The 10999-nt window shown below is 33.0% G+C and overlaps 2 protein-coding genes across 4 annotated transcripts in view; one reads left to right on the top strand and one right to left on the bottom strand.

Moving 5' to 3' along the window:
* Nucleotides 1-10999, bottom strand: part of LOC127877285 (uncharacterized) — a 263690-nt gene that overhangs the window by 100685 nt on the left and 152006 nt on the right. The window lies entirely within an intron of this gene.
* LOC127877280 (neural cell adhesion molecule 1-like) overlaps nucleotides 6707-10999 on the top strand; it is a 6501-nt gene continuing 2208 nt past the window's right edge. The window contains exons 1-3 of the mRNA XM_052422969.1: nucleotides 6707-6834; nucleotides 10028-10262; nucleotides 10675-10695. Of these exons, the coding sequence (XP_052278929.1) occupies nucleotides 6763-6834; nucleotides 10028-10262; nucleotides 10675-10695 (328 nt within the window). The 5' untranslated portion in view covers nucleotides 6707-6762. The remainder of the gene's footprint in view (nucleotides 6835-10027; nucleotides 10263-10674; nucleotides 10696-10999) is intronic.

Below are 10999 nucleotides of genomic sequence, written 5' to 3'. Positions count from 1 at the left end.
TTTACCAAGCCTACTTATATGATGATGCATTTTGATTATTTTGTATCACCCGTAAAAACAAAACTTATTTATACCAACACCTTATACAAACGCTTAATTCTTTAAGGGATCGCAGTGGTTATTATGTTATCTGTACATAAGATACAACAAAACAAATTAAAATGCAAACACATGTTGACCCATCCAAAAACAGCCATACTCGTACATCGCATGAATCCGTTTGTAGGAGCATGGATTCTAAAGCATTCTTTAATGAACAAATTCCACAAGCATGTACTTTAATATTTTCATGAATAAATGTTCAAAAATGAGCGTGGGCGAAAAAAATGTGTAATGTCTTGAATTTATACAAATGTCAAAACAAATTGACAGCTTACGTCAAAAGACCGACACCCACAATAGTGTTGATGGTTTCTCAACACTAGTTTCCTATATATTAAGATCTAAGTCTGACGTTAATTTACAATTTCGAAGCCTTTTGAACTCGAGGGATTACGGGCGACAACGAGGCCTTTAAAGAACAGACATATCAGTTTACGGGATGTATACAGTCCCCAGAGGCCGTTGCACAATAACACATGAAATTACTGACGCGTTACAATATCTAGGTTTCTCCACACACATACGCGCTTGTTTCTAGACTGTCACTTTAATCGCAATCTGTAATATGCATATTTTAACACGACGGGTTGACGTCGGATATGTTTGGAATGATGTGCTTAACAAAAAACGCGTATCGTTAGTATCTTTTAATGGAATGCCTCGTCTGTCTCCTGTTAACTATTGATATGTCGGAGGTTTCATTGAAATGATGTGGTTTTAAATCATACACACCATGACAGACACATAGCAGACTATGGCAAACACACAACATATCATCACAAACACACAGCATCATCACAAACACACAGCATACCATCACAAGCACACATCATACCATCACAAAAACACAGCATACTATGGCAAGCATACAACATACTATTATAAACACATATCATATGATTTAAACCCACATCATTTCAATGAAACCTCCGATATATCAATAGTCAACAGGAGACAGACGAGGCGTTCCATAATCATTATCCTTCCGAAACATGTTGGTCTCCTTTCAGTTTTTATATGTAAATACAAATAATTATAAAAGTATATATATTTTAAATTCCATTTGTTAAACGTTTTGCCATGACAAAAGTTCTTCTTTTTTAAGCGGTTACTTAAAAACAACGACATTATTTGCGTAAAAAATTTTAATGTAAATTTCAATACGTCTTTCTTGTATGTGATACAATACCGTTTGAAATAATCAGTCCAGCTTCAGAACAGTTAAACAACTGTAGCATTTAAATAATTTAATCAGTCATTTATCGCTGTTGTTTCAGACCAGAAATGGTAGCAATGTACAAGTAAATAAAATCAATTTAGATACGTCCTCAATAACACGTGGTTTTGATCGACTTTGTATTGTATTAGTAATTTAATTAAATATATGTGATCGATGCACCGATCTCAGACAAAAACACGCAATTGAAGAGCATCAATACAAAATACGAGTTAAAGATCCTACTTGAATTCGCATGCTTTCGCAATCAGTTGACGTAAAGTTTATTATTGATATAAGTGATCTTTGGAACGGCCAATATATTTATAACGCTAAAGAGTTAATATAACCACTTTCTTTATTACCCATACTTGTCGTAATCTTTGTCATGGTAGTTTTTATTGAAATATATTAACAAGTTTCTTGTTGTGTAAAGGGTGTACAGCGAACATTTTGCAGGAATGGGTATTTAAAGATGGATTTTTATTATCAATACTTACATAAAAGTACGTGGGAATGTGGGAAGCTTTTTGTGCAAAGCTTTATTCTTAAAGCCACACACTTTGCATCTTACCTTGAAATGAAATACATGTTGATCAAAACATATAGATGCAATTTGAAACTGTGCAAAAGTGTCATTAAATATATTGCCTATTTAGCAAGTAATTTATTATTTTGAAACGGTACCGCTTTAAAACCGAAAGTAGGATTTCTATACGTATACGTCCATTTCGACAAACGCGATTATTTTAAGTTTTAAAGCGCATTAAAGACGGATTTCTTGTAACCACCAGATATATTCTTATTGGCGCACATAAAATTAAATATATAGCCTTGATTGCAAGAAATTTATTATTTTTCAAACGGTACCGCGTTTAAAACCGAAAGTAGGATTTCTAGACGTATACGTCCATTGCGACAAACGCGATTATTTTTAAGTTTTAAAGCGCAAAAAAGACGGATTTCTATCTTGTAACCACCAGATATATTCTAATTGGCATAGATAAAATATGTTTCTTATTCATACTTAAATTTACTATGCCAAATAAGCTGTGTGGCTTTAAGGGTTTATATGGCATTATTCATTTAAAATGGCTTGTATAAATTAACTTCTGCTTTTTTAAACATTCTATAAAAAGAAACAAAAACATTGGTATGTGTGGAACTAATATTAATCGACGCCTTAATTGTTTTCTGATGTATGACGGTACACATTGATTGCTATACAAATCAATTAAATAATTTAATTAAATCAAGTTCTACTTACATAATGCGTAACGAAAATGAAATAAACGACTTATATATAATTTGTTGGCATGGTAAACTATTTCTGACAATACATCATATATTTATGCCACTTCAATTGTATTGCCATAGTTTTTTTTAAGGCGCGTTATTTGCTAGCAAGTTTCTTTCATCTGAGGTTTATGTTTGAAGTTGATTTATTTACAACCACAAATACAAATGTTTCATCAAGTTATTATTAAAAACAGCTGTTATGTTGATGACATATAGATGCTTGTTTGTTTCATCTATAAAGAAAGATTAATTTGCTCGCGGATGTAAATTTAATGAACAACTTCGAAAATGAATCCATTAGTTTAAGTGTTATTACGTGAAAATCAGTGTTCTAGGTCTGTTTGAATCGGAAATTGAATATGTAGCTTCTTGTAAACCGGCAAGTGATTTTATGCACGTTACGATTTTGAATTAATAAAATCATTTTCAATACCTCTGCCATACAACCGCCTTCCGGAAAAAAAACAGGGTTGATGAACTTTTTACATAAATCTGTTTCTTAATTAAGTAATTTAATGTCAAAAACATTCTCATAAAAGACCCGAATACATCATGAAACTATTTGATATTACTATCACATTACAATATTAAACTGTTGATTAAAATTCATTAAGTGTGTGAGCATTTATAAATCGTTTTCAATTTTAATTCACAAGTAAGTCTGGTAGTGCTCCTACATATGCTTTAGTGTACTTTTAGATTACATGCGCTATATTAAAGATGACACAGTTCTGATTAGTATGGCCGTGCACGGATATTTTTTATTATTTATCTTGTCACGTTTGTATTCAAGCGTCAGTCCCTTTAACGCGACTGGTGTTTACAGAACCATACACTGGTTTGGCAGGAATAATGAACACTTATAAAATCATATCATGCCCGATTATCCTTCAACCGATAAATGTAACCGCAGCATCGCGGCTTCTCTGAAGGCAGCAAAATGTCTCTCGCAGCAAGTACCATCATGCTATAGGCAGTGGGTTTTAACAGCTGCTCTAGACATGGAATTGATGCTGCTACGAATATTTTCTAAGGAGAGAAATAAACACTGTGAAACGCTTGATAGCAGGATCTTTCCATAAATGAATGCTATATGTCATTAGACAGACTAAGGTGTTGTACATATATTTACATTATCTAGAATACAGATTTGATTTTTTTTTAAATAATTTATCAAAATATATTTTATAGGCTAAGATTTTTAAGAAATATCACAAGTAGTGTGATATACAACGAAGTACATCAAATATGTTTTCAACTTGAAGACATGTATCTGCGTATTGTGCATGTCTAGCCGTTTGTACGGTACGGATACATGCTGTTTTAAAATGTTTTATGCAAAATTCCAGTTAGCATAACAAGCTTAGATATAAGAGGACTAAGAGATGCTCAATGCTACCAAAACAATATTAAAATAACAGCCTAATCAATTTATGGTTTGAAATTGCATGTACGTATCAAAGGAAGTGTTGACATTCTGAAGAATATAATTTACGCATATGTGCAATGGAATTAACATGTATTTTCAATTTGGAATTAGTTTGTATGTTCGTTCTATATTGTGGGTTTGACACAGTCTGCCAAGAAGGTGAGGTTAAGTGTGTATATGTGTTTTATATGTCTATGTGTTGATAAGGTGGTGATATTTAAATAAAACTCACGTGTTTAGTGTTATTGGGGACTAAGTGTTATTGATTGATAGCAATCGTAACTATAATTCACGTTTACATCGATATTCACTTATTTTAATAATTGTTAATAATAAGAACATTTACAAATACTTAGTATTTTGTATCAAAAATAAAAAAATAGAAAATAAAAATAAATAAATAATAATAATCATTATAATAATTACAATACTACTAATAATAATAATATTAATAACAATAATAATAATACCAAGAATAATAATAATAATAATACTAATACTACTACTAATAATAATAAAAAGAATCATAATAATTATGATAATGATAATAATTATTATTAATAATTATGAAAATAATAAGAAGAAGAATAATAACGATAATGATGACGATGCCATGATGATATAACGTGTGAACGAAGTACGCTAAACTTTCTGTCTAATATCAAGGTAATTGATCAACTGGTTCACGTTTTGCCGTATATTTAGTGTCATGTCAACCATACAGATTTAAAAAAAAAGCATACAGATGAAATTCGCAATTCTCAGTCATTTAAGTGCATATATAAATATATATATATATATATATATATATATATATATATATATATATATATATATATATATATATATATATATATATATATTGGATATTGGGCAGAGTACTTCAAAACATTGTTGTCTGGTTCGTACGTGATCCATAATTGAGGTTATCGCTTCCGATAAGTATACAGGCTTATATTTATTGTTTTTGTTGAAAAACAAAATCTATATTTGTAATTGATATTGCGTTCGCACATGTTCTCTTCGTTGTTCCGCACAGTTGACATGTTATACATTGAAATCAGTTCGTTTAAGATGCAGGCTAAACACTTAAGTTTAATAATGCTATATTCATAAAAGGTTCATGTCTTAAATGTATGTGTTGCATGTGCTACATTTTACATAAACTTATATCAAACATATCAATTAAGTAACATGACTAAGTAACAAACACGAATTAATTATGGAAATACGACTTATGTAATAGTATGAAACAATAAGTCTTGTTCAATTTGTAATGTATTTGTAAATATATAATGTGCTGGTACGTCGAAGTCTTTTAATATGCGCGCTTAGTTGACAGACTCGACCGTTGTATTGGCATTTGTTATTGTTCATGTACATATAGCGCCTTTTTTAGTCGTTTATCAGTAAATCAAACACAACCGATTGCCGGATCGGATTGCTGAACTCAAACGCCATGTTATAGTTTTTCTTTCCTTAACAAGTTTCTGTAAAATGTGTTTTTCTATATTGGGAAACGTTTGTTGAAAGAAAATGCCTACATAAACCTTAGTATAAAGATACATAACCTCTCAATCAGTTGTAAGTCCCCTATTTATATCGCCGGATGGGACAGTAGGTTTTCCCGTCGACCATTAAATCTTTCAATCTGCCATTTCGTCCGAAAAAATAACACAATACACAAAACGTGTTATCTGCATCGAGCAAGTGTTGCAATGTAGCAGACGGTGGTATGTTAGGACCCCTGACTTCTCGTACATACAGGGTGCTGCTAGTGTACATACGCTCCCGAGTTGTCGAATAACATTTTGTTAGCATCCTAAGACGTGTAATAGCTCTGTCAAGCACAATGTATTTTGCGTTTTGTCAGACGGTTAGAGAGGGCTTAGTCATACGTATTTCAGAAAGACTGATACAACGGAATGTCGGTGGAGTTAAGTATTGTGTTGTACAAAAACGTATGGCGCTACTGAAAATAATAAGGACACAATTATGTTTACTGAAATCATGACATCCACGAGGTGGCAAGTCTTTCTTATGTGGCTATAATTAAAAGATTTGAACATTTTACAAACCCTATTTTACCCACTGAGCGTGGAACTTGAACATACCAAGTGTGTTGTTACGATATATGGACTGATTTCGAACTTGCATATGGGTTATTCATTCAAAAATTGTGCCAGTTTTCCCTATAAGTCTATTTCAAACATTGTCCAAACTACCTCCGCAGTTGTTAAGTTGTTAAGTACCTTTGGAAATTTTTAGGTTTGACCCTTAAAACATTTGGTCCTGTTGATTGAATTGGTGATCGCTATTAATAAATGAAAACTTTCGTAATTGTGTTAAACTCTGATCAAATGTATCTTCTAAAAAGTTTCTTTTCTAATACTAATTTCATGTTTTGAGCATTTTTGAGTTTTATATTCTAGCTGTATGAAGTACATGAGTAACTATATATTCGTATTTAGAAAATGATAAAACGAAAAAAACGTTTTTGGTATTCCTTAACCAAGCAATTGTCTGTTTTTTATTTGTCGATTTGCACTTCCTGTGTACTTATATCAAACTAATATAGTTCAGTTTACCAAATAATCCAGTGTTTATAATTGAATATTGCCTCCATGTGTGTAAATGATGTGTTGTGTGTTCTTCAGATGCCTACGACTACTACAGGAGAAACCCTTCCCCCATTCCAAGATTTCTGCCCGTCCCTATGAACATCACAGTCCACGAGGGTGAGACCGCGCACCTCCGATGTAGGATTCATAATCTCGGTCCGAAATTTGTAAGTGTTCCGTTTATATTGCCAAAGTGCCTCAAACACCACAGGCTTATAAAGAATATGGGCTGCACCTTCTGATCACTATACGGGCATCATATTAACTATGCCGCGGAATTGTATTATCCTGTTAAAATATGGTCGACGTCAGCTGCGTCAGTAGGAAATAATTGCTATAAGCAACGCAACGTCCATGGGTTTGTTTATTCATTTTAGTTCTTCGCTTGCGAAAGACTAAGGTTATCAGTGTTTTTTTGCAAGTCAGTCTGCTGTTAACTACGCTAGGAACTAACTACGCTAAGAGCAATAACCACATCTGCCTGTTCTACCACTGGTATACTGCAGACAGCAGCAGACAGCAGTGATGGTACATAATGAATAGTGTTTAACAGATTGTGGGACGACATTGGCCAGTTTGTCATTGAACTCTGTACCTATTTGCTGCAGGGAAAACGGGGCTAAATGCATGTCCAATTCGTGGTGTCCCAGATTAGCCAGTGCACACTGATTAACATGTGCAATGCACACAAGCTAATCAAGGAGGACACCTTTTGATTTATGGTGTTTTTTCCTTAAAAAGAGAGTCTTTGGTACTGGGAAAACAATTAATGCATATGTATTAAGCCCTGTTTTTTTTCCAAAATGAAGCTTAAATGATCTTTTCTATTTATGATTTAAAAAAGGATAAAAGTGATAATAACTTCAAAGTAACCTGGCTGACAAGGCAAATCTCTTTTAAATCAAATAAACAACCAATGAGTTCTAAATTATACCTTGTGTCATTGTTAGTAAACATCTAAAAGTGACCTTTTCACATTTTTGTCATTAAATGCTTAATATTGATAAATGTAAAACAGTGGATGTTAAAAGCTCCATTTAAAAAGTCAAACCACTGACCCCTGGAATACAAGTCTATCGTTTAGACCACTCGGCCTTCCGTGCTCATACCATGAACGATGTATTTTATACTTTATATAAGCAATCCTTGTAGTATGAAAAAATATAACGACAACAACAGAACTCTCCAAATTATTAAATCGTTTCGTCAATTTACCAAAACGTGAAAAGGTCCCTTTATTGTCTTCAGACTTGCAAATTGAATGAGTTCAACAGACTGTCAAATCTTTAATTATGAATAACTAACAGGTTCGGTGTTTGCATGTAAGCCTGGGGCCAATAGATTTAAGCCCAGGTAACTCAATTTCAAAAGTTGGCTACAGTTGGGCTAAAAAGCAGGGCAACTTTTCAAAGCTTGATCAACTCAATCCAATTTAACATAGAATACACATTGTCGACTGTGGATCAATTAGGCCTAGGAAACGATTTAATTCCGGCTCTCAACAAGACATGATGCATGCAAAGTCTGTCATGTCTGCAAAAGTGTTACTCAATAATATTAAGAAAATAAATAAAGTCTTAGATACACATAACACAACATGTACATGATTCTAGGTTTGTTATTCGTTTGCAAGGCAACCAAAATTCTAAAGATGGTTGCCAGTGCAGCAACCAATTGCGAAAAAAGAGACATATTTTTGTGATTTGTCTAAGTTATCTCTATAACATAAATATGAGGTGAAGCAGTGTATACACATCTCGACCTGTGCTTTAAGACACAATCTTTATGCATGTGTGTTCATTTCAAATGTGCGATATAAAAAGCTATAATATAATTTTGAAAACTGAGTTGCGTCTAAGATGATGCAATAGCGCTTTGATCAAACCAATGCGGCCACTGCACAAACAACATACACAAAAAATGCATACACACTATACGTGTTTTGCAATGCTTAAAAATAGCAAATATACAGTATATTCACATACAGTTGTATACCAAATTAATCGGAAGCAATCAAGTGTCCATCCTAGCACACGTAGCTTGTGTATTTAACCCCTCAATAACAGCTGAATATGGTGCATTGTCGCTTTTTCCACTTTTAAGCTTATATTATAAACTACTTTTTTATGAGTCGCATGGACCTAACTCAAACGTGTACGGCAAAACAATAACACAATTTGGCTGTAATAATGTTTATCCAAAATGTTAATTCGTCTAATTTTGCAGTCTAGCATTGATCCAAAATCAAGTGCACATCCCCCGTTATCACTTGCCTTCCAGATAAAGGAATCCGTATGTTTTGTGTGACAGCGGAATAATCTTAATGTGTGGATAATTGTAAAGGAATGTTTTTTACAGCTGCATGTGTACAAGCTTTGGCAAAAGTATGACACTCGGTCTATTTCTCAACGATAAAGCTTTTGTTGTTACCATTTCTGTGCTAGGATCATCTTTATCAAACTTCACAGCTTAATAACCTTAGAGTGTTGATTAAAAGACAGGAAATTTTTGTTCTGCGAACAACTTGGATAGAGTTAAAACTATCGGTCTTAAGCTTTTATTTTTACTTTTTCTTGGCGGGGTTGATCTTTCCCCGTGTTTACAGCTGAACAACATTACAGTGTTGATCAGAAAGAAAGAATTTTGTTGATACTAGTTTTGTCTTAATTTGTGTCCATCTGTTCCTCCTCAAGTAAAGGAAACATAGTCCGAATCTTTTTATGAACTGAACTCCCTTTTAACGGTTTCGTTGATTTTGTTCCAAGTTAAACAGCTGCATTTTAATAATTTATTGATCTGTGGAAATACAAAATGTAGGCTTCGGCAATTTGGGGCATCACTTTTGCCTTTGTTTCTCAATTAAAAGCATATTAAAGCTCTTAAAGTACGCGCACGCTTACCTTCGGTAACTGCTTACATAGTTTCGCTCAAACCTTCAATGGTGCATAATCTTCATGCGTTGATGATCGTCAACACATTTATATTTGCTGTTATATTTTAATGGCTTTTTTGTGCGCAATATAACGTATGTAGACCCCGATATTTGTCTTTACTCAGCTATTTTTAACTGCCTGGCGGAGATGGTATATTAAACAAACATGTGCTGTGTGAACATCAGTGTGCTACATGTATAGCTATTTAAGCAATTACAATTAAATTTCAAATTTGCGTGTAAATATTCTATATATATCTTGTTTTGTTCAATATGAGGGTGTCGTTATAAACTTAAATATGTTCGTAACGACATAATAAATGTTTTATTGCCCTTATTATTCAAATCACCACCGTAACAAACTTACACGAATGAAGCCAAACTAAAAATGTGTAGTATTAAATGTGTCCCCGTGTCGATGACAACAGGTCGTTTGGCGGAAAGCGGATGAGGAATCACCTCTTACCCTCGGCAAGACGACCTTCACCCCTGACAAAGACATCGAGGTCCAGATTGAAGAAATCAACCCGCAGGATGTAGAGAATGAGGAAAGCAGATACGATCTGATCATCAAGAACGTATCTAAGGACCAAGAAGGCACATACGCGTGTCAAATCAGCGCAACAAAAAACTACACGTTCAATATAACGTTAAATCTTTTAGGTATGTACTAGTAATCTGTTGAGTTCGAACTGTTATTTGAAATATGCGTAAATACGCTTTTAAAAATAATGCAACGATATGTCTGTTTTAGCGACATCTGTACACAGCCCAATCTAATGAATAACTTATAAATACTTTTAACTAATGAAATATTATATATATATATATATATATATATATATATATATATATATATATATATATATATATATATATATATATATATATATATATATATATATATATATATATCGAAATTCACATGGTTAATTAAGACTTTCAATGGCATTCTCACAGTTTTTTCACCGTATTTGTCACGTGTATAAAATGTACGGCAACATTATTATTGCTGAATACAAAAAGGTTGTCTACAATTTATGAGCCAAAACTGACGTATCTCATTTTTTTTCAGAGCCGATTAAATATATACAAGGTACGTGTTATTCTTCGTTCTTTTCAGGAATTAAAAATAAGATAATGACATTTTCGTAACAGGGTATTTTTATGTCCCCGAGTCTATACTGGGGGAAATATTGTTTTTGCCATGTCTGCTTGTATGCTGGTTTGTTGGATTGTTTGCGTCAAACTTTAACATTGGCCATAACTTTTGCAATGTTGAAGATAGCAACTTGATATTTGGCATGCATGTGTATCTCTTGGAGTTGCACATTCGGAGTGGTGATAGGTCAAGGTCATTCTTAAATGTCAAAGGTCAAATATATAGATGGACATAGTGC

This window comes from Dreissena polymorpha, chromosome 4 (assembly GCF_020536995.1).
Source record: "Dreissena polymorpha isolate Duluth1 chromosome 4, UMN_Dpol_1.0, whole genome shotgun sequence".
Taxonomy (NCBI): Eukaryota; Metazoa; Mollusca; class Bivalvia; order Myida; family Dreissenidae; genus Dreissena; species Dreissena polymorpha.
Note: the sequence above shows the minus strand (reverse complement) of the source record. Positions and strands in the feature narration are given on the sequence as shown.